The 24,849-nt window shown below is 44.9% G+C and overlaps 1 protein-coding gene across 2 annotated transcripts in view; it reads left to right on the top strand.

The window, feature by feature from the left end:
• slc37a2 (solute carrier family 37 member 2) overlaps positions 1 to 24,849 on the top strand; it is a 57,912-nt gene that overhangs the window by 20,536 nt on the left and 12,527 nt on the right. For both annotated transcript variants that reach the window (XM_068053832.1, XM_068053833.1), the window contains 7 exons: positions 2,249 to 2,325; positions 6,128 to 6,294; positions 7,118 to 7,155; positions 11,107 to 11,262; positions 11,789 to 11,879; positions 14,531 to 14,593; positions 16,451 to 16,536. In XM_068053832.1, coding sequence (XP_067909933.1) covers positions 2,249 to 2,325; positions 6,128 to 6,294; positions 7,118 to 7,155; positions 11,107 to 11,262; positions 11,789 to 11,879; positions 14,531 to 14,593; positions 16,451 to 16,536 — 678 coding nt within the window. The remainder of the gene's footprint in view (positions 1 to 2,248; positions 2,326 to 6,127; positions 6,295 to 7,117; positions 7,156 to 11,106; positions 11,263 to 11,788; positions 11,880 to 14,530; positions 14,594 to 16,450; positions 16,537 to 24,849) is intronic.

The raw sequence follows: 24,849 nt of genomic DNA on the forward strand, positions 1-24,849 counted from the left end.
CTCAGTGTATTCTCTGAACCCCAACGAGATTCAAGGGTGGGAATTTCCATCTCTGCAGGCCCCAGGGTGCCAATATTTACACTTGGCGGGGTTTGCTCTTTCAAAGTCAATGGCTGGAATTTAATGTTGGGCGGGAGGCCCCACCCACCAGCCAAAAAGTTGGTGGCGAGCCCACCTCTGCCGGGCCTGGGGAGCTACGCCAGGATTTTTCGTTCCCCATGCCCTTAATTGGCCTTGGGCGGGACTCCACCTCCTTGAGGCAGTAAGTCCCTCCTTATGGAGTTGCCGGCCAAACAGCAGGCTGGCAGCTCTTAGTGCCAGCAGTGCCACTGGGAGCAGTGGCCACTGCTAGAACTATACCCTGCCAATGGCAGGAAGAGGAGGAATGGCCCTGAAAAGCAAGTAAGTGTCCCTGGTGAGGCAAGGGGGATCAGTTGCTGGGCCATGTGGGGGGTAGTGTTGGGACTTTGGGGGCGGCCCTCCATGGGGCACAATCAGGAGGGCCCCCCCAGCCTGCTAGAAGGCTGCCAGATTTTACCGAGCAGTGTTATTGCTGTCTTTGCTGGCTGTGGGTAAAATACCTGCGGTGGTGGGAGGAGGCCCTTAAGTGGCATTTAATTGGCCACTTAAGGGCCTTGATTGCCCTGGGGCAGACGGGCCATTTCCTGCCACCACCCCACGTAAAATTGCAGCAGAGGCAGGAAGGCATTGGGAATGCAACCCCCGCCCCCCCACCCTGCCAACAGCCTGTTTGTTGGCTCATCAGACACGCTTCTCCTGTTGGAGGCCGAGGAATGTGAAACGGTGTTTCAGATATAAATTGTGGTGGCCTTTTTTAAAATTCACTAGCATTTTTTGCCCCCATTAAAAACTTTTAATTTAAGTTTTCAACTGATGAATTAAAATTTCTGATTTGGCCTATCGTTTTTCTTGACCACTATTTCAAGGTGAATCTGTGACTAGTTCTAGGATGAAGATATTGGTTGGAGGTGAAGGACCATGGGATAAGAGAGGAAAAGATAACTTGCAGCAGGAGTTGTCATAGAAACTTGCAGCACAGTAGGGAGCCATTCAGCCCATCATGCTTGTGCTGACTCTTTAGAAACACCAGTTGTACATGTGCCACACCTCCATTGTTGTGGAAGTCTTTTCCCACCCACCCCCCATCTTTCTTGCACACTATGTTAACGAGTGGGTAAAGGCCTCTGTGGGGATTGTTCAGAATCTATCAACACCACTGTGCAGTCACCTCCCTTGTAGACTGGGAGTTCCCATATGGCCTCTACAGAGGTGATAGGTAAAGCGTCCATTGTAAATTGCCCCTAGTGTAGGTATGGCCTCTACAGAGGCCATATCACAAGGAAGTAAGTGTGTGAGAGAGCTCAAATTTTTTATTATTTTAGAGATACAGCACTGAAACAGGCCCTTCGGCCCACCGAGTCTGTGCTGACCAACAACCACCCATTTATACTAACCCTACAGTAATCCCATATTTCCTACCACCTACCTACACTAGGGGCAATTTACAATGGACACTTTACCTATCACCTGCAAGTCTTTGACTGTGGGAGGAAACCGGAGCACCCGGCGAAAACCCACGCAGTCACAGGGAGAAGTTGCAAACTCCGCACAGGCAGTACCCAGAATCAAACTCTGGTACCTGGAGCTGTGAGGCTGCAGTGCTAACCACTGTGCCGCCCAAATAAATGATAACATCCAATTCTGCTGGTACTGGAGAAATTGGTCTATTTTTGGGAGGGGCAGAAATAGAGGAAACATAGTATATTTTGAGCTCTGGGTATTTCTATCTCAAATGTATTTTTCACCCCACCCCAACCTGGCGTGTGAAAAATCTTTATACGAAGGGGAGTCGAAATCTGGAACTCTCCCTCGCCTGAAGGCTGTAGATGCTGGGCTGAATTCAAACTTTTGTGACAGATATGTAGAGGTGTTTTTTAATGGCTAAGAATTGGTTTGCCTTGTTAGGACACCAGTCTTGGGGGTGCAAAATCCAGAGGGGACTAGGGATTCCAGAATCTATCAACATCATTGTGTAACCCAAGTCAACTTGCTGCCCTCTTTACTACCATCTCTGCCAGGAGAAGTTCAGATTCCTGTCTTTCCCCCTTCTGAGTTGTAGCTATGATCAGTAGTTTGCTTTTTGAAGATGGAGTTAAGCCCTATATGTGACCCTCTTTTTCCTCATGTCTCTCATGCGCACCTTCCTTTATTTATTTTTTTCCCACAGATTGCAAATGGTTTGGTACAGACGACAGGGTGGCCAGCTGTTGTTGCTTGCGTAGGGAATTGGTTTGGAAAAGGGAAGTAAGTATTGTTTCACTGATTTGACAAAAAAAACACCCATGTGATCAGGGGTGAAGCTGGGGGATGGTAACTGTTTGACAGTTGACATTTTGTCTCTTGTGATCAAGTGAACTGATTTTAAGGAAAAATTGTTCTTCTATTCTGTTGAGAAGAGAAGTAAAATAACTCCAGTGGAGAGTCATCCAATGACGTGTCCCTGTCCAATGTAATGGCCCTCCCTGTAGCTGTTGAGTGAGTTGCAAGGCCCCCTTTTTTTTTTTAAGTTCAGTCTCTGGTATGCATGTCCCTGGCAAGATCATAATTTATTGATCATCCCTAGTTGCCTTGAGAAGGTGGTGGTGAGCCACCTTCAATGGTGGTTTAATAACAACTGAGTGACTCTTTCAGAGCATTGGTGTGGGACAAGAGTCAAGTATAGGCCTAAAAGTATAAGGAATGACAGGTTTTCTCCACTAAAGTACATTAGTGAACCAGTTGAGTTTCTATGACAATCCTTCAGGGTCACATTTACTGATATCATCGTTCCAAATTTTAAAAAGAACTGATTTGAAACTCTCAAACTGCCTTGTTGAGATTTGATCTTGTGTTCTCTATCGCCTAGTCCAGTAACGCCACCCTACCCATGGAGGAATTCCAACCCTCCTGCTTTGGGCCAGAATCTCTTGGAAAGGGCGACTGGTCTCTGGCAAACCAGTACTTGTATGCGCTGTCTTGACTAACAACCAAAAAGTGTTGTCTGGTTCCTGTGGGTCTCCCCACAGCTTGGAATGCATCACCTCATTGCCAATTGAAAGGATGACTGTCGAGGCCAACGAAAATCGCCTGAGTATGTCTGAGAGTCTTGAACGCAACGCAAACTCAGGAAAGGGAGAAACAAACTAGAGCGCGGGAGTGTTGATGTCTGTCTGTGATGTGTACTTTGTTCTGGGAGTCGGGCAGCTTTGTTGCTTTTTGAGGACTGAGCCTCCGCAATCTGAAGCTGGGCTTGGATAGGGTTTGGAAGTCAGTGAATTGAATTACGTTTGTTTTTTTTTATATTCTCTAATTTGTTTATTGGTTCTAAAGTCATTTATGTGAAAACTTTACTTGAATCGATTTTGTTTTTGTTGCATCAATGGTGTTTTTCATTGTATCTTATGTAGAAACATTATAGAAGTCACTTTTTTATTTAAACATTACTTATGCTTAAATCTTTCTATTTTGTGTTTGTTTGCCTCACTAAAACAAAATCACATTTTTTTTGTGGCTTGGTGATGCAGATGTTGCTTTTACCTTAGTAAGCATGGACAAATGTCTTGTGACACTGCTCATGATGTTTAATCACGTGATTGATTTTTGCCATAACAAAGCTGGTTTGATACATTCCGAAACAGTTGGCAACCCTGTACCCCTGTGATTTTTATATTTGAATATTGGATAGTTTTTTTTTAGATGAGGAGAGATGGACAGCTACTTAACTTGCAACACACATGGCAAAGAAAGGGTGATTTAAATATTGGAGCTTTTACTTTGATCATTCTGTTGCTATTCTATTTGTCCAAAGAACGCTATGACTGCCCTGGCACGACCTCTGATGCAAAATGCTTGTTCACAGCACCCTCTATAAGCCCTCACTCTAACATCTCATTATACTAGAAAAGAGAAGATAAAGGATGACCTGTTCACAGTCTAAGATTATGAAAGGTTTTGATAGGGTAGATGTAAAAAAAAGATGTTTCCATTTGTGGGAGAGTCCAAAACTAAGGGGCCTAAACATGATAGTCAGTAATAAATTCAATAAGGAATTCAAATGAACTCCAGAGAGCAGTTAACATGTGGAACTTATTACCACAAGGCATAGTTGAATTGAGTAGCATTGCTGCATTTAAGGGGAAACTAAAAAAAACATGCGAGGGAGAAAGGATTAGAAGGTTATGCTAATAGGGTCAGATGAAGAGGAGTTGGAGGCTCGTATGCAGCATAAACACTGGCATGGACCAATTGGGCCAAAATGGCCTGTTTCTGTACTTTACATTCTATGTAACATTTGTACATCCGACAAAGCCCAGCTATAAACCACTTGACACATAGTTTGAGGAGCTGGAGATTAGAACTCTGCTGAAATGTGAACCTGGCCTCAAAATTTAGATCTGGGCCTATGGGGAAAGGGAAGGAGTTGAGTTTGAGGGGCTTCTGTTAAGCATTAGAGAAGCTGGGATTGTTCTGTGAGCAGAGATTTAATAGAGGTGTGTAAAATTATGAAGGATTTCAATAGTAAATAAGGAGGGACAGTTTCCACTGGCAGGAGGGTCAGTAATCAGAGAATGCAAATTTAATATAATTAGTGAAAAAACAGGAGATGAAAATTTTGTTCACATGGTGAGTTATGATCTGTAAAGGCAGCGGAAGCAAATTTAATCACTTTCAAAAGGAATTGGATATATACTTGAATTTGCAGGTCTGTGGGTTGGGAGGGGGAAATGAGACTAATAGTTCCTACAAGAGCTGGCCCAGGCATGGGGGCTGAATGGTCTCCTGTGCGCTCTCATTCTGTGCAGAGGAGTGTGCAAATATTAATGTTCCTTTTTTTTTTTTGCAGAAATGATGCAGTTGTGTAATTTGTTTTTTTTTTTAAAAAGACTAGCTGAGCAAGAAAAAATATTGAAAGAAACTGAACTTCATATCATATGTAATCCATTTCTCTCCCCCTACATCCCACCAACACCACCCCTCACCCCACTCCATATGGCTCAGTGGGTTCATGCACCATATAGTGTACTGAGTCACAGTCCAAGGTCATCCCAAGTTTGATATCCAGTGCTAACTGATATCAGTAGGGGTGGGAGTGCTACAATTGGCTTCAGTGTCACTTGACTAGAGAAAAATGAAATCGGGCAAGGTGCCCTGCTGCTGGTAGGTGACTTAACGATTTTAGGAAGAGGATGCACATGTGGGTCATCAATCAAGATGAGATTGGCTTTGGATCGTCTCCAAGCAGCCACCCTGGCTGTGCGACCTGAGGCAGGGAGCATGATAACTGCAACTCTGGCTGATCTGTCTTGGGGGCCCAAGAGCTCAGAGGCCAATTGTACTGCCCTCGCTGACCAAGAACTTGATCTAGCACTGACCTAGTCGGTAGGACTGAATAGCGAGTCATTCATTGAGTGAGAAGAGAGACAAATTCTCACTTATTTGTTTGAAGACAGTCCTATGTTTGTGTTAATCTGTGCTCTTTTTTAAAAAAAAAAATATATATATATAATCAACTTCTGCCCAGACCTCTGCTAATTTCCTATCAGCCATGGTTACAAACATTCCAGTGATTAAACTCAAGGAGTAGGAGTGGGCCATTCTGCTGTTCAATTAGATCATGGCTGAACTGTGTTGTAACACTCCTTACCTGACCTGATTCCATTCCTCTTAATACCCTTGCCTAATAAAAAAAAATTCATCAGTCTTTGTTTTGTGTTTTTGAATTGACTCCAAGCATCGACAGCTTTTTGGTAGGAGGGGAGGGGATGAAGGGGAAAAGTTGCAGACTTTTGTGGGGAAGTTGTGATTCCTATTTAGTAGTTTGTCTTCAGTGAATTGGTGAAACAGGGAGAGCCTTATGAAGGTAGCCACGAGCACATGCTTTCAGTACACTGATGTTTGAGAAACTGTAGCTTTATTCCATGTCTAGAGTTGAGTAGATTTTTGGGTGATCAGGGTCTTGAGGCAACTTCAGCTCATCATCCTTTCCTTTTTTAATCAAACTATTCTCATGACCTTCGGAAAGAGTTTAATATCACTTTGTTTGTCCCTCCCCCGTTTAATTTGACAGGAGAGGATTCATCATGGGAATCTGGAACTCTCATACGTCTGTCGGTAATATCCTGGGCTCCTTAATCGCTGGGAGCTTTGTGTCATTTGCCTGGGGTTTATCATTCATTGTGCCCGGTGTCATCATTGCAGTAATGGGAATAGTCTGCTTCTTCTTTCTGGTGGAATGTAAGTGATGTCTCTTGTTTATATGCCAAGTGTTTTACTGGGAACTGTCTGCCTGCTTTCTGTGTTTTACAAGGTTAGCAGCAAATGATACAATCGAACAGAAAATTTGGGGCACCTTTTTGTTGAATTATGGTTGGAGCAGCTTTTTTTCTTAATTTATTTGTTTCATGGGATTTGGGAGCCACTGGCCTGGGCAGCATTTGTTGCCCATCCCTAATTGCCCTTGACAACTGAATTCAGAGGGCAGTTAAGAGTTAACCACATTGCTGTGGGTCTGCAGTCACATGTAGTCTGGACCAGGTAAGGACGGCAGATTTCCTTCCCTAAAGGACATTAGTGAGCCAGATGGGTTTTTACAACCATTGTTAGTAGTTTCATGATCATCATTACTGAGACAAGGTGTGCGTGCTGAGCGCAAGTACGCACCGTGATGTCCCTGTCCCTGTGCTCTTACTGAATGGTCTTGATGATGGATACTTGCAGTGCAGGTTATTTTTCCTTTTTTCGTCTGATACCGTTCTCCCTCTTTCCACCACCTCCCTTTCCCACTGCCCCCTCCCCCACTCCCAGGCATCTTCAGGGGAAAGAAGTGTGCTACAAGGACCTTTATCTCCCACTGGTGACCCTGGGAACTGAGAATGACACGCATTATCTGCCTGTGTTAGCTGATATGTTTGACTGCCGATTAGGAAGATATCTCCTATGGATTGGCAGATTTTTGTTCAATTCTGACATTGAGCAGCCTGGGTTTGATGGCTGCCACTTAATTGTTTCCAAATTAACAAATTCAGAACTTTTTCCTTTTTTTTGTCTTTTCTCTCAGACCCTGAAGATGTGGATTGCAGCCCCCCCAAACACCATGTAAGTAAATCAACAACTTTGTTAATTGTTAAGACACAATGATGATATTGAAATAGACTTGGGACCAGTGCTCCAAACCCAACCTGTTCTGTTCTTTTAGCGCTGTCTTCAGCTCAACCATGCAGTTCTGTTGTATGCTGGGTCTTTCTCCCTGTGCTAGAGACTGTTCGAGCAAAAATAGGAAACCTGCTTTCAAATTGCGTGCTTAATTGGCAGAAGGAAGAAGTTCAGTCTCTTCCTATTTTCAGATTTCTGCAGAATCCAACTGGTTTAAGTCTCTTTGGGTGGTTTGCATTTATCGAGGTGGCAGCACAACCATATATGTTCACCATACTGACTAAATCTCAACCCTTCCTTTATCTTTATTGAGGACTTCGTAGAATATCTACATAGAATGTCCTTTGTGTCTGCTGGCTCTCCAAGAGCAATTCACCTAGTCCCACTCCCCAGCCTTTTTCCATAGCCCTGCGTTTTTTTTTCCTCCAGATAATTGTCCAATTTTTTTTTTAAATGCCTCAACTGAATCTTACTCCACCACACTTTAAGGCATTGGTTAGCACCGCAGCCTCACAGCTCCAGCGACCCGGGTTCGGTTCTGGGTACTGCCTGTGTGGAGTTTGCAAGTTCTCCGTGTCTGCGTGGGTTTCCTCCAGGTGCTCCGGTTTCCTCCCACAGCCAAAAAGACTTGCAGGTTGATAGGTAAATTGGCCATTATAAATTGCCCCTAGCATAGGTATGTGGTAGGGGAATATAGGGACAGGTGAGGATGTGGTAGGAATATGGGATTAGTGTAGGATTAATATAAATGTGTGGTTAATGGTCGGCACAGACTCTGTGGGCCGAAGGGCCTGTTTCAGTGCTGTATATCTAAATCTTTTTTTTTTTTTAATCTAACCACTCGGTACATAAAAATGTTTTTCCTCTTGTTCTTTTGCCAATAATCACCTTAAATCGATCTACTCTGGTTCTGGATCCTCTAGCCAATGAGAACAGTTTCTCTCTATCTACTCTGCCCAGACCCCTCATGATTTTGAAAACCTCCATCAAATCTCCTCTCAAGCTTTGCTTCTTTTCTCTAAGGGGAACAAGCCCAGCTTCTCCAATCTATCCATGTAAATGAAGTCCCTCATCCCCAGAACCACTCTTGTGAATCTTTTCTGCACCCTCTCTAATGCCTTAACATCCTTCCTAAAATGTGGTGCTCAGAACGGGACGCAGTAATTCCAGTTGAGGCTGAACCCAGTCTTTTATACAGGTTTATCATGACTTCCTTGTTTTTGTACTCTATGCCCCTATTTATAAACCCCAGCCAGGATCCCATATGCTTTATTAACCGCTTTCTCAAGCTTCAATGATTTGTGCACATATACCCCCAGGTCCCTCTGCTCCTGCATCCATTTTAGAATTGTACCCTTTAATTTATATTGCCTCGCCTCATTCTTCCTACCAAAATGAATCACTTCACATTGTTTGGCATTAAATTTAATCTGCCTCTTGTCCACCCATTCCACGAGCCTGTCTGTGAGCCCTTAAAGTTTATCGTTATCCTCCTCTCATTTCACAATATTTCCAAGTTTTATGTCATCCGCATATTTTGCAATTGTGCCCTGTACCCACAAGTCTATGGCATTAATATCTATCGAGAAAAGGAGGGGGTCCCAAAACTGACCCCTGGGAACTCCATGATATACCTTCATTCAGTCTCTGGAAAAACAACCATTCGCTACTCTGTTTCCTGTCACTCAGCCAATTTTGTATCCATGCTGCTACTGTCCCTTTTATTCCATGGGCTCTGATTGTGCTGACAAGCCTGTTATGTGGCACTTTATCAAATGCCTTTTGGAAGTCCATGTATACCACATTACCCTTATCAACCCTCTCTTACCTCATCAAAAACCTAAAGTAAGTTAGTTAAACACAATTTGCCCTCAGCAAATCCATGCAGGCTTTCCTTAATTAGTCACATTTGTCCAATGACAATTTTTTGTCTTGAATTAATCATCATTTCTAAAAGCTTTCCACCACGGAGGTTAAACTGACTGGCCTTTAGTAGCTGTCCTTGTACACTTTTTTGAACAAGGGTGTAACATTTGCACTTCTCTAGTCCACTGGCACCACACCTGTATCTAAGGAGGATTAGAAGATTATGGCCAGTGTCTCTGCAATTTCCATTCTTGCTTCTCTGTATCCTTGGATGCATCTCATCTGGTCCTGGTGACTTATCAAATTTAAGCTTCAACTTTTTGTTTCCATGCTGCTACTGTGCCTTTTTTTTTTAATCTAACCATCTCCCCATGACATTTAATGGCATTACCATTGCCGAATCTCCCACTGTCACCATACTGGGGGTTACCATTGACCAGAAACTGAACTGGAGCAGCCATATAAATACTTTCCGTTACAGGAGCGGGTCAGAAGTTGGGAATTCTGCAGCGGGTAAGCCACTTCCTAACTCCACAAAGCCTGTCCAGCATCTACAAGGCACAAGTCAGGAGTGTGATGGAACACTCTCCACTTGCCTGGATGAATGCAGTTCCAACAACACTCAAGAAGCTCGACATCATCCAGGCCAAAGCAGGCGGCTTGATTGTTTAAAGGTGATGGATGGGGTGCCATTCACTCACTTCACCACCGACACAAAGTGGGAGCAGTGTGTACTATCTATAAGATGCACTGCAGCAACTCGCCAAGGCTCCTTCGACAGCATCTTCTAAACTGTGACCTCTTCCACCTAGAAGAACAAAGATAGCAGATGCATCGGAACATCACCACCTGCAAATTCCCCTCCAAGCCACACACCATCCTAACTTGGAAATAAATTTCTGTTCCTTCACTGTAGCTGGATTAAAATCCTGGAATTCCCTCCCGAACAGTACTCTGGGCGTACCCACACCAGATGGACTGCTGTGGTTCAAGACCGCTCACCACCACCACCTCAAGGGCGATAGGGATGGGCATCAAATGTACAGCCAGCCTATATAGTACTTTTCATCAATTTTTAGCCCATCCAATGTCTCAACTAACTCCCCTTTCACCATGATTTGAGCAGATGTAAAGTACTCATTTAGTTCCTCAGCCATGTCCCCTGACTTTGTGTAAATCCCCTTTTTTTAGGTCCTTAATTAGCCCCACTCCTCCTCCTTTTGCTTTTTTTTTTGATTCTTTAATGAAATGTAGGTGTCACTGACAAGGCCAGCATTTGTTGCTCTAATGCCCTTGACAACTGAATGGCTTGTTGGGTCATTTCAGAAGGCATTTAAGAGTCAATCACATTACTGTGGGTCTGGAGTCACATATAGGCCAGACCAGGTAAGGAGGGCAGATTTTCTTCCCTAAAGGACATTAATGAACTAGATGGGTTTTTACAATTGATTATGGTTTCATGGCACCATTACTGAGACTAGCTTTCAATTCCAGAATTTTTAAAAATTAATTAAATTTAAATTCCACCAACTACAGTGGTGGGATTTGAACCCATGTCCCTAAGGCATTGGCCTGGGCCTCTGGATTCATAGTTCAATGACATAGCGACTACCCTATAGAAGACTTTTAGGTTCCCTTTTAAGCTAGCTGCTGGTTTAGTCTCGTACTGTCTCTTTGCTTCTGTTATTTTAAAGCGAAGAAAGATATTTATAATGGTGTTTCATTAATTTCCCTCATCCACTCTCGCGATGGAATGCTTTAGTGATGCGCTGAAATTTGGAGAGTAGAAGATTGGGAACAGTGACTGGAGAGAGACAGCAATGACTGAAGCTTGGGAATCTGAGTAGCACTTTTAAAGGGCCTGAATTACTCACCTCTACCTATCCTGGCAGCCAGTTACAAAGCAGCCTCGATAGCGATTGGGGTTCTGGGACTCAAAGAACAGGAGAGGTTTTTTTTTTTTTTTGCAGCTTTAGCTGGGGGTTCAAATACTGATAGGTGAAACTAGGTGCCTTTGCTGTATTATAGGACCAGCTGGAGCATAATCCATCGTTGGGACATGGAAGCACAGAGGAGATTTTCACCAACCCCAGCGACATTGCAGTGAATGGGGGCAACATCATTCCAAGTGCCCACACCGAGCAGCCTTCTGCAGTTAGCTTCTTCAGAGCACTCAAAATACCTGTGAGTACAAAAGACCCTGGTTAGTCAAAATGTGTAACTGCATTCTGTGTATAAGTGATGGTGCTCATGCCTTCTGAAAGCCAATATTAAGTTGAAAAGTTGGTGTATTTTCTTTAGCTAAAATAAATTTGAATTATGCAATATGAAGAACACAGCAAAGTGGAGATTTGGCACTAAAGGCACTTGAATTATCAGATAATTTGAATTAAACAACTCTGAATTAAGATTCATCCGTAATGTTATGTGCTTTTAAGCTTTTGCATTTGTCTAGGTTGGTTGTAGGCCAATATCTTTAACACTTTGTGTTTAGTTGGTTTCTTTCTCATCTGGATGGTTTTTATAAAAAGGATAAAAACTGGAACTGGCTCGATGTACTTTTTTTTTCTATCAAAAACCCTAAAATGATGAGGATACATAGGCTTGGTATTTAAATGGGTGCCAGGAATGAGGGCAAAGGAGGCCTATAGCCCTTTCAAATGGAGTCTTTGTAACTTGAGCAGTAATGGAGCTTGCTTTCACTGTGCAGGGTGTGGTCGAGTTTTCACTGTGTTTACTCTTTGCCAAGCTGGTCAGCTATACCTTCCTATTCTGGTTGCCTCTCTACATTTCATCTGTCGGTGAGTAGCACATAATGTATGTTTTTTTTAAAAAACAAAAATCACTGTTTACATGAAGTTCTTTTCATTGCATTCTAATCAAAGTGCTTACCCACATCATAGATGCCTGACAATGATTAGTCTAGCAATATGATCGTAGATTACTAGGTAGTGAAGTGATTTGGCACTGAAAAGTTAGAATGGGGGGGTGGGGGCAGCAGAGAACTTACCACTGGCCCCAGTGAAAGGAGTTCCCCATCCACCGAGATCGATTTTGTCATGAAGTGCTGAAAAGCTGACTCTAGATGCAATCCTGATCTCTACCAAAAAAAAAGCTACGATGGCTGGTTTGTGAGCAGAATTTGATTTTAATCTAACTCAACACTGCATACATACCTCATGTGAATGGTAGCTTATCCCAGTACACCAATTGGATAGGTGGGAAGTAGAATGCGTTTAGTATCTGACTCACTGACATTTTATCGGTCAGTCGGGTGCCTGGTGGGATTGGCTTAACTGAACAGGACGTGATCAGGGTCATGAACCAGGTCAAACAATACGGGGAGCTAGCTCAGTCAGAATAGGAACTATAAAATAATTTTAGGACTTTTCAACAAATTGCTCTACAATGGGTAAGTGTCAAGTTATTGCATGCTGTGAAATCTCTTGCCATGCTCTCACTGCCATGTTTTTGCTGATGGTGCCTGGTCTTTGCCCTGCATATTGCCTAGAACATGTGCCATAACAAGGCTATGTGGCTGGATCAGTCTGTGTTGGTGTTTATTCTAACCACACACCTAGCCTCTTCCCATTTTCCTGTAAATCCTTTCCTTAAACAACCTACCCATATGTCTTAAATGTTGGCATGGTCTCTGCTTCAACACCCCATTCATAGCTATATTAATTTAAAAAAAAAAATTAAAGCACTGCCTAATCATGTTGGATCATAGCAGATTTTATGTTTGGCATTATGCTAATGAGTTTGAGCGGAAATCTGGGCACGATAACACTTTTCAAAACTGGTGCAGTTGTGCTGGAATCTACAATTGCTCCCAAAGCAGAAATTCTACCCACCCTATGTTTAATTTTGTATCTGTCTCCTTGTTCTAGACCCTTTTTGACTGCCATCTGTTTCTATCTACTCTCTCCCATTGCTCCATAATTTGAAACAGCTCTAGCAAGTTTCCCCATAATGTTCCCTGTCTTAATGAGTACAGCCCCCAGTAATATGGCTGAGATGGGAAACTGAGAGGATCATAAGGCTGAAACCAGCCCAGTTCCCACTTCCACCTTGTGCCACTGTTACAACCTCAGTGGGACCTTTTAAAGTTTAAAAATAGGAGACATGAAACCCCAGACCAATTGAAAGAATTACACAAGATTTCACATTTTGAGACTTTTAGTTTAGATGCTATAATAAAAAAGATCCCCATTAACTAAATAGTACTTTGTTATTTGGGGTATCAGCTACTTACAAAGAAAGGTATTTTCTTTACTTATGAAAATACTTAAACATCACACCACACTTATGTTACACAGTCCTCTTTTTGGCGAAATCTTCAGTTAAAATTCCCAAACTCTTCCCAGTTGCAATGGTTGGATCTCCCCGACCTTCTCTGCCTCTCTTTGTCTCTCTCTTTCGACAACCGCTGGTTATTTTCCTTTTTTTTTTGTTTGCCGCCTCCTGGTTTGCAACTGCTGGGTTCTCTTGCAGCTTGCCTTGAGGCTGCAACCACTGATTTCCTCTGTTACAGCCTGTCTGCCTTCAGAAAATCAGTTGAATTTGTCTGGACTCAAGTCAATAGCTTGTTGTCCATAAGTGTGGTTTCACAGAGCCACCTGGGCCTTCCATTGCTCCCAAGTGCGAGCAGATGTTTATATATTTGCATCTTCAGTATCACAGACTCCTTGTTTTATGACTCACAAGTCTGGGAGGGTAAAACCCATTGTTCTTCAGGTGTTACCCCTGCAGTCGTCTTTTTTTTTCAAAAACTTCTTTGATCTGTCTTATCCTTTAGCAGAGTAGATGTGAGGTCACCTGACCTTCCAGGCTCTATCTTGAACTTTTATTTTTCAAATATTAATTTCATAACAACTACAACATTAACTACTGAACCACAGCTAACACAAATTGAAATTATGGCAGTAATCCCAGAAATATGGAAAAAAAACTTGTGCTCATACTGCATCTTTCATGGCCTCAAGACATTCCAAAGTATGTTTACAGCCAATAAACTACCTTTTTGAAGTGTAATCACTGTTGTAATGTACAAAACATGGCAGCCAATTTACACAGCAAATTCCCACAACAGTGAGATAATGAATGGATTATTTATTTCAACAATGTTGGTTAAGGGATAAATGTTGGCCACAACACTGGGAATACTCTCTCTTGCTTTTTCTCGAATATGCCATTGGATCTTTCCATCTATCTGAGAGGAGGTCAGGCCTTGGTTTAACATGGAAACGATGGCACCTCCTGATGGTGTTGCACTCCTTCAGTACTGCAGTATAATGAGAAGCTTACATTATGTTGTCAAGTCTCTTGAGTGGGGGAAGGGTTCTAGCTACTGAACCACCGCTAACGCTTCCAGCAGATGTTAACATGAGCTTGTGTTGGCTCATAGATAAATCTGCTTGTTAGATATTCCAAACTGTTTTCTTTGTTTCAGCCCATTTGAATCCCAAAACTGCTGGTGATCTCTCGACGCTCTTTGACGTTGGTGGCATTCTTGGTATGTTTATGTTGAGTTGACTTATGTCAATTTTAAGAATGTGATGGCATTTGATGCAATGTGATTTGATCACTATATAGATATTGGACTAATGTACACTGACCCATTTCTGTGTTGTAAGCTCATTTGGCCCAACCAGTCCATATGGAGGTTTACCCTTCATGTGGAAACAATGGGGCTAATGACTTTTATCTGTTCTATGCCTCTTTCCCTTCCTCCCCATTCCTTCACTCACCTATCCAACTTATTCTTGATGTTGTAGCTTCTGCCTTGGCCATTGATCCTAGAAGATATCACAGCTCAACTTTCATGTTTTAAAGAGGTTTCTCCTGCTCATATATTCTAAATGTCTTGCATTTAATCATGTCCCTATGACTGCTCGTTTTTAGACCCCTCGGCTGATGGGGACAGTCTGCTTGTGTCTACACTGTCCCAAACTTTTGATAATGTTAAACACTTCTAACAAAAAAAAACCTAATTCTTGGAGTCTTATTTATATATTGCTGCATACTAGGCAGCATCCTAGTGAAATATAAACAGAAAATGCTGGAAGCACTCCGCAGATCTGGCAACATCTGTGGAGAGAGAAACCGAGTGAACGTTTCAGATCTGTGACCTTTCATCAGAACCAGACTCTGTTTCCCCCACTCCACAGATGCTGCCAGACCTGATGACAGTTTCCAGCATTTTTTGGGGTTTTTTTCAGATTTCTAGTATCAGCAGGATTTTGCTTGTGTAGCATCCTAATGAATCTATGTTGTACTCTCCTGAAAGCCTCTACGCTGTTTATAGTGCGGAGCCTTATTGTGTACAGAGTACTCCAATAGAGGTCTGTTTTTAAACTTTAATATAAGCTCATCATTATCTCTTGCCTATCTTATTTTTGCAATAAAACCTGGAATTTTTTTTAAACTGCCTTATTGACCCAAGGTGCTGACGTTAATGTGACCCCAGCCCTTCAAATCCCTTTGCTCTTCCACTCACTGAACCTCGTTCCATTCAGAGTATAGTTATTGCTTTTTTTTTAAAAAAAAATCTAAATGCTTCACTTCACACTTACTGAAATTGAAGTCCATCTGTCACTTTTTAGCCCATTCTACCATCTTATCACTATTCCTTCTTGCAGCTTCCTTTTGGTCTTCTAAAGAATTAATTTCATCCTTGGAGACTAAAATTTTCCCCTGGAACTGACCAACTTCAGTTACCTGGATTAGCTCTGCCTCCTTTTTTTTTAAACATGAGTATTACACTTGTTATATTCCAGACAGCCAGTTGTTGAATGATGAAACTGGAACCAATTTTTATTCCACAATGGCCACTCCGGCACACACCCACACTAGATTGAGCCATAAAAGTATCAGTTTCCTCTGATCTCTCTCAGGATCCTAGGATATATCCTGTAAGAACCTGGTGTCCTCTTCCTTTAGCCTAACTGACCTTTTTCTTCCCCCCCCCCCCCCCCAAACACGATAAGTTATTTTTATCCATGTCACTCATCTCACACAACTACTTCAGGATACATCTTATCTGATATCCTTTTCCTTTCTTTTCCTTTTATTTATTGCCTCCACCATTTGTATGAGCATCTACAGAATTGTCAATCCTCTCCTCTCGTGGATCCTACATTTTTTTTTCAATAAATGTATCTTTATTGAATACTTTTTTTTTTAAATTTGTTTTTGTTTCATGATGGCTTTGAAATGAAGCATCTAATAGCCTGGTGAGTATGAGGGAACAGTGTCAGTGAACGCAGGATGAAGTGTGGGGAGTTGGGTCGTGGTGGCATGGTAACTTTCCTAACCATACTGTGCAGGTTGTTCACCGTTTTTTTTTTTTCCTTTTTTTTTGTCTGTGAAGGTGGGATTCTGGCTGGAATCATCTCTGACTACACTGGTGGGCGGGCCACTACTTGCTGGATTATGCTGATTATGGCTGCTCCTATGGTAAGAATAGCGCAGGGTACAAGAGTAGGCAATAACCTTGTCAAAATAATTGTTCTATATTATAACACCAAGATGACAGCAATGATGTAGCCACCAGGACTTGTTGATCTGAAGGGTCTCCATTTATTTATCTGAATCAGTGTGTGTCAGTGATTTTATATAACTTAACATATCCAGGTTGTAGCTCATGAATCTGCAACACCCTAACCCCTCCTGGGCTGCAACCATTGAGTATGGGCGGCACAGTGGCGCAGTGATTAGCACTGCAGCCTCACAGCTCCAGGGACCCGGGTTTGATTCTGGGTACTGCCTGTGCGGAGTTTGCAAATTCTCGCTGTGTCTGCGTGTGTTTTCGCCGGGTGCTCCGGTTTCCTCCCACAGCCAAAGACTTGCAGGTGATCGGTAAATTGGCCATTATAAATTGCCCCTAGTGTAGGTAGATGGTAGGGAATATGGGATTAATGTAGGGTTAGTATAAATGGGTGGTTGTTGGGCGGCACAGACTCGGTGGGCCGAAGGGCCTGTTTCAGTGCTGTATCTCTAAATATGAGCTTTAGGTTCATCCCCTTGGCTCTTTTAGGAACCCATAACCATCTAGCAAGTGTGCTGAGAAACTGTATGCCCTCACAGGCACCTGCCCTGCCCCCTGTACACAGATTCAGGATCACAGGCAATAGGTTTACATCACTGCCTGGATAGAAATTGGAACAGGGAAATAATCACACAATCTGTCTGTGTGTTATTGAAAGAATGCTCCAGACTGTGCACTAATAACATGGAATGCACCTGGACCTTTCCTTTTTTAATACTCCATATTGATAATAGAGTAATTGGATAGAATAGAGGAAAGGTCTCCAGGTGTCATGGGTGGGTAAGTATAACGCTATATTCTGACCTGCCAATCTCAACTGTGCTGATCTGGAGACCGGCAGAGAAAACTCTTAGACCTTCTGGACTTCTGACCATGGGGATACAATAGCCTTTCTCTTTTAACCATCTGGCTGAAAATTTCCAAAATGTAAATCAGCTACCAAAAGAAGTATAAAAGCAAAATGCTGGAAATCTGAAATACTCAGCAAGGCTGGCAGTATCCGTGGAAAGAGAAAGTTAATGTTTCAGGTTGGCCTTTTGCCAGGTTGTAAAAGCAATAAGTCATCGAGTGATACAGCACTGAAACAGGCCCTTCGGCCCACCGAGTCTGTGCCGACCAACAACCACCCATTTTTAAACTTCTTTGGCCTCCTTATCTCGAGAGACAATGGGTAAGCGCCTGGAGGTGGTCAGTGGTTTGTGAAGCAGCGCCTGGAGTGGCTATAAAGGCCAATTCTAGTGACAGACGCTTCCACAGGTTCTGCAGATAAATTTGTTTGTCGGGGCTGTTACACAGTTGGCTCTCTCCTTGCGCTTCTGTCTTTTTTTCCTGCCAACTGCTAAGTCTCTTCAACTCGCCACTCTTTAGCCCTGCCTTTATGGCTGCCCGCCAGCTCTGGCGATCACTGGCAATGACTCCCACGACTTGTGATCAGTGTCACAGGACTTCATATCACGTTTGCAGACATCTTTAAAGCGGAGACATGGACGGCCGGTGGGTCTGATACCAGTGACGAGCTCGCTGTACAATGTGTCCTTGGGGATCCTGCCATCTTCCACGCGGCTCACATGGCCAGGCCATCTTGAGCGCCGCTAGCTCAGTAGTGTGTATAAGCTGGGGATGTTGGCCGCCTTGAGGACTTCTGTGTTGGAGATAGGGTCCTGCCACCTGATGCCAAGGTTTCTCCGGAGGCAGCGAAGATGGAATGAATTGAGACGTCGCTCTTGGCTGACATGCGTTGTCCAGGCCTCGCTGCCGTAGAGCAAGGTACTGAGGACACAGGCTTGATATACTTGGACTTTTGTGTTCCATGTCCGTGCACCATTTTCCCACACTCTCTTGGCAGTCAACATAGCAGTGGAAGCCTTTCCCATGCGCTTGTTGATTTCTGCATCGAGAGACCGGTTACTGGTGATAGTTGAGCCTAGGTAGGTGAACTCTTGAACCACTTCCAGAGCGTGGTTGCTGATATTGATGGATGGAGCATTTCTGATGTCCTGTCCCATGATGTTCGTTTTCTTGAGGCTGATGGTTAGGCCAAATTCGTTGCAGGCAGCCGCAATCCTGTCGCTGAGTCCTACACTCTTCAGTGTGAGATGTTAATGCAGCATCGTCAGCAAAGAGGAGTTCCCTGATGAGGACTTTCCGTACTTTGGTCTTCGCTCTACGACGGGCAAGGTTGAACAACCTGCCACCTGATCTTGTGTGGAGGAAAATTCCTTCTTCTGAAGACTTGAATGCATGTGAGAGCAGCAGGGAGAAGAAGATCCCAAACAGTGTAGGTGCGAGAACACAGCCCTGTTTCATGCCACTCAGGATTGGAAAGGGGTCTGATGAGGTGCCGCTATGCTGAATTGTGCCTTTCATATTGTCATGGAATGAGGTGACTGCAACAACTACCGTGGAATCTCCCTGCTCAGCATAGTGGGGAAAGTCTTTGCTCGAGTCGCTCTGAACAGGCTCCAGAAGCTGGCCGAGCGCGTCTACCCTGAGGCACAGTGTGGCTTTCGTGCAGAGAGATCGACTATTGACATGCTGTTCTCCCTTCGTCAGATACAGGAGAAATGCCGTGAACAACAGATGCCCCTCTACATTGCTTTCATTGATCTCACCAAAGCCTTTGACCTCGTCAGCAGACGTGGTCTCTTCAGACTACTAGAAAAGATCGGATGTCCACCAAAGTTACTAAGTATCATCACCTCATTCCATGACAATATGAAAGGCACAATTCAACATGGTGGCTCCTCATCAGAGCCCTTTCCTATCCTGAGTGGTGTGAAACAGGGCTGTGTTCTCGCACCCACACTTTTTGGGATTTTCTTCTCCCTGCTGCTTTCACATGCGTTCAAATCCTCTGAAGAAGGAATTTTCCTCCACACAAGATCAGGGGGCAGGTTGTTCAACCTTGCCCGTCTAAGAGCGAAGTCCAAAGTACGGAAAGTCCTCATCAGAGAACTCCTCTTTGCTGACGATGCTGCTTTAACATCTCACACTGAAGAATGCCTGCAGAGTCTCATCGACAGGTTTGCGTCTGCCTGCAATGAATTTGGCCTAACCATCAGCCTCAAGAAAACGAACATCATGGGGCAGGATGTCAGAAATGCTCCATCCATCAATATTGGCGACCACGCTCTGGAAGTGGTTCAAGAGTTCACCTACCTAGGCTCAACTATCACCAGTAACCTGTCTCTAGATGCAGAAATCAACAAGCGCATGGGTAAGGCTTCCACTGCTATGTTCAGACTGGCCAAGAGAGTGTGGGAAAATGGCGCACTGACACGGAACACAAAAGTCCGAGTGTATCAGGCCTGTGTCCTCAGTACCTTGCTCTACGGCAGCGAGGCCTGGACAACGTATGCCAGCCAAGAGCGACGTCTCAATTCATTCCATCTTCGCTGCCTTCGGAGAATACTTGGCATCAGGTGGCAGGACTATATCTCCAACACAGAAGTCCTTGAAGCGGCCAACATCCCCAGCTTATACACACTACTGAGTCAGCGGCGCTTGAGATGGCTTGGCCATGTGAGCCGCATGGAAGATGGCAGGATCCCCAAAGACACATTGTACAGCGAGCTCGCCACTAGTATCAGACCCACCGGCCGTCCATGTCTCCGTTATAAAGACGTCTGCAAACGCGACATGAAATCGTGTGACATTGATCACAAGTCGTGGGAGTCAGTTGCCAGCATTCGCCAGAGCTGGCGGGCAGCCATAAAGACAGGGCTAAATTGTGGCGAGTCGAAGAGACTTAGTAGTTGGCAGGAAAAAAGACAGAGGCGCAAGGGGAGAGCCAACTGTGCAACAGCCCCAACAAACAAATTTCTCTGCAGCACCTGTGGAAGAGCCTGTCACTCCAGAATTGGCCTTTATAGCCACTCCAGGCGCTGCTTCACAAACCACTGACCACCTCCAGGCGCGTATCCATTGTCTCTCGAGATGAGGAGGCCCAAAAGAAGATACTTTAGTAGCTTTGGTGGACATCCGATCTTTTCTAGTAGTCTGAAGAGACCATGTCTGCTGACGAGGTCAAAGGTTTTGGTGAGATCAATGAAAGCAACGTAGAGGGACATCTGTTTGCGGCATTTCTCCTGTAGCTGGCGAAGAGAGAACAGCATGTCAATGGTGGATCTATCTGCTCGAAAGCCACACTGTACCTCAGGGTAGACGCGCTCGGCCAGCTTCTGGAGTGTGTTGAAAGCGACTCGAGCGAAGACTTTCCCCACTATGCTGAGCAGGGCGATTCCACGGTAGTTGTTGCAGTCACCGCGGTCACCCTTGTTCTTGTAGAGGGTGATGATATTGGCATCGCGCATGTCCTGTGGTACTGCTCCCTCGTCCCAGCACAGGCATAGCAGTTCATGGAGTGCTGAGAGTATAGCAGGCTTGGCACTCTTGATTATTTCAGGGGTAATGCCGTCCTTCCCAGGGGCTTTTCCGCTGGCTAGAGAATCAATGGCATCACTGAGTTCCGATTTTTGTTGGCTGTTTGTCCAGCTCATCCATGACTGGCAGAAACTGGACCGCTTAGAGGGCGGTCTCAGTGACAACATTTTCCCTGGAGTACAGTTCTAGGTAGTGCTCCACCCAGCTGTCCATTTGCTTGCGTTGGTCAGTAATTGTGTCCCCTGATTTTAGATTTGAGGGGGGCGATCTTGATGGTTGGCCCAAAAGCGCTCTCAATGCCATCATACATTCCTCTGTTTCCGGTGTCGGAGGCCAGCTGAATATGACTGCATAGGTGTTGCCAGTAGTCATTTGCGCAGCGCCTGGCTGTTCTTTGTACAGCGCATCTGGCTGCTTTAAGTGCTACGGATGTTAACTCGCTGGGGGGTTTCTTGTAGTTCAACAGTGCAATGTGCTTAGCGGCTATGACAGGTTCCAGCTGTTCAAAGTGAGATTAAAACCAGTCTGCATTCTGCTTCTCACGTTTGCCATAGGTGGTCATTGCTGAGTCATAGATGGCGCCTCTGATGTGGGCCCACTTGGTCTCTGCATCCCCTGTAGGAGTGTTTTGAAGGGCTTTTTCAAGTGAATTTAGAAATTTATGTAACAGCTGTGGATAGGAAATTCTGCAAGTGTTGATGCGCGGGCGGCCCTTCTGCTTGGAGTGATGCAGCTTCTTTGGTTTGAGTCTAACCTCGCTGCACACCAGGGAGTGGTCGGTGTCGCAGTCCGCACTGTGGAAGCTGCGTGTGATTTGAACACTGTTTAAAGAGGCTCGCCTTGTGACGATGAGGTCCAGCTGGTGCCAACGATGTGATCTTGGGTGCCTCTAAGAAACCTGGTGACAGGGTTTAGTATGAAAGAACAAGTTGGTGATTCAGAGGTTATGATAGGTACACAACTCAAGCAGTCTGTCCATTCTCATTCATCCTTCCAGTGCCATAGCGCCCAAGGCAGGAGGGCCATGAGTCATGGTCGGCCCCAACCCTGGTATTAAAGTCCCCCAGCAGGAACAGATGTTCGGTATTGGGGATGCTACTAATATTATGGAGTTCCTCGTAGAACTGGTTTTTAGCTTCAAGTGGGGAGCAGAGATGCTGAGTAGGTGTACTGTACCAGAGGCGATGAGCAGTCGGATGGACAGTATGCGTTCCGAGTCATTTGAAGGTGGCTCTATCGTGCTGAGCTAAGAGTTTCTGATGGTGAAGCCCATTCCATGCTGTCTTGGTTCTTCAGGATCCCTACCCTGCCAGAAGAAGGTGTAGTCTTGTTCTCTTAGAGATCTGCTCACAGGGAGGCATATCTGCTGAAGTGCTGCAATGTCCACATTGAGTCGACTGAGCTCGTTGTTGATGATGGCGGTCTTCCAAGAATCGTTTATTTGTGTAAGGTCTTCCGACAGGCCAGGCCACGTAGTTCTGACATTCCAGCTTGCAAAGCGAAGGGCTGGTACCTTTTTTTTTTTTTTTGTCGTGCTGTTTAGTGCGGTGTTTCAGTCCACTTTTCGGGTAATGACCCTGAGCTCCAAGCACCCATTGAGGCAGGTGGACTGTGGCGGGACAGAACCTTACTGACCGGGGGCTACTCGGTTTGAGGTGGGCAGTAGCTGCCCAGTGAGATGCAATGACCTCTCCCACCAACAAAGGCAACCCGTGGCACCCAATCTCCACGCCAATTGAGCTGGACTTATAACCTGTAACTGCTGCCTTCAGTGTTGTTTTGGTCGCTGTGAAGTGACTTTTATGGAGTGACTTCTCCATTGTGCATGTCTGGGCGGATGTAGGGAGGTTGTGAGTTGCCCAAGCGTCAAAACCACCCCCCCCTCGGCCTTTCTGGTGGGATCCAAAGGAGTGCAGAGTACTACATTTGGCACCGGTATAGCTGCAGGAACTACCGGAAACATGCCAAAGGTGACACATAACCGCCTTCGGGGTTCCACTCCGGATTTTCTGTTGGGGTTTACTCCCTTAGCCACGGTCTTTCCCGAGATGCCCACAAGGCAGTGGGATTGTTGGGGCCCCTGCTCAAGGATAGGTGGGGGGGGAAGGGAGTGCTAGGGGGATGGGTGTGGTGGGAAGGGGAGGGGTGCAGGGGAAGGGGGTACGAGGGGGAAGGGGAGGGGTGCAGGGGAAGGGGGTACGAGGGGGAAGTGGAGGAAGGGGGTGCAGGTAATGAAACATTTCTTCAGCTCCCACCATTGTCCTCTAGTGATCTGAATGCTGGTGGGGTACCTTCATTAATTGGTTAGTAGTAATGCACTTAAAGGACCTCATCAGGGTAATCTGGCTCCTGGTGAACCTGTTCGCTTCCATCTGCATAGTCTTCGTTAACAAGTGGATTGTGACCCTGGTGAGCAGGCCAGCCCACAGCCTGCACAGTCTATACTAATCCTACATTAATCCCATATTCCCTACCACATCCCCACTTTCCCTCAATTCTCCTACCACCTACCTACACTAGGGGCAATTTACAAAGGCCAATTTACCTATCAACCTGCAAGTCTTTGGCTGTGGGAGGAAACCGGAGCACCTGGCGGAAACCCACACGGTCACAAACTCAGCACAGTATCCAGAACCAAACCTGGGTCACTGAAGCTGTGAGGCTGCGGTGCTAACCACTGCGCCACCCTTATTTTTTATTATTGTCATGGGACTGGATAGTAACTCCAAGGCAGGGAGGGAGTCGGGGGTCTGGTTTGAAGTCAGGAAACTGGGCTGAATGGGTTTCTTGCCGGTGCTGCTGAATTTCATGGCATGACCTGCTTAATATAGTTTTTGTCTTCAGTATTTTGCTGCAGCTAGCCAGATCGAGAGGCTGTCTGGCTGGCTGTCAGGCAGGCAGGCCCCTGGCATCTGGTCACAATTGGGGATCAGAGGAGTTGGGGAAGCTGGGATTGGGGGAGATTGGAAGCCAGGGTTAGGGGAGTTTGGAAAGGGGGAAAAGAGGTCTTGGGCCTCGTGGTGATTGAGTCGTGGTGTGGGGGCGTTGTCCAATTTGAGGAGGATGGGTCAAGCAGGTAAGCGGAAAGGCAGTTCCCTCCTGGATCCAGCAGACCTCTCCTTGCTTTAGTCGACAGGTTTTCTGAGGCCTGGGAACCCCAGCTAGGCGGAATTAAATTCAAAATGGTGGTTAAATATGAAGCACACCATCTCATTCACAGTGTCATTCTAATATTTAAATTCACAACCTGCCTCCTGTGGGTGGATTGGTTGCCCATCCCTGTCCCACCTCAATTAAAACACAAGTGTTTGAGTTGGAGGCAGGTTGGTTAGGATTCAGATTTTTAACACTTTAACATCCCTCTTGCCCCCTTTTTTTGAGGGTTAAAATTCCCACCACTATGTTGAGACATGGGTTATTGGAAACTTTTTTTTAATTAATAAATGAAATGGCGGGTCTCCCACCATGGTGCCATCCTCTGCTCTGGCTCTACTGCCTCCAGGTTGGTTTTGGACTGGGCAAAAAATAGGAACATGGCACACCTCCCAACAGGAAATCTGACTAACCTGACTTCCCCTGCCCCTCCCTCTTAGCAACTGTAGGGCACAATCTGGTCTCCATGCTCGGTGAAGCATTGGCGAATGCTTGGGAGAATGTTGCTTGCTTACTGTCTTGTCAAGGTGTCATGGGGACACCCAAGTTAGAAGGAGTAAAAAGCCTTCTAAAATGGGAGCTTTGTTACTTTGATTCTTTTAAGCTGCCCTGGAAAAGCACTGTGTATAAAAACTTTCCAACTGTAACATTATCATCCGACTCTCACTCAGAAGTGGGGGCGGGGA

This window comes from Heterodontus francisci, chromosome 22 (genome assembly GCF_036365525.1).
Source record: "Heterodontus francisci isolate sHetFra1 chromosome 22, sHetFra1.hap1, whole genome shotgun sequence".
Lineage (NCBI taxonomy): Eukaryota > Metazoa > Chordata > Chondrichthyes > Heterodontiformes > Heterodontidae > Heterodontus > Heterodontus francisci.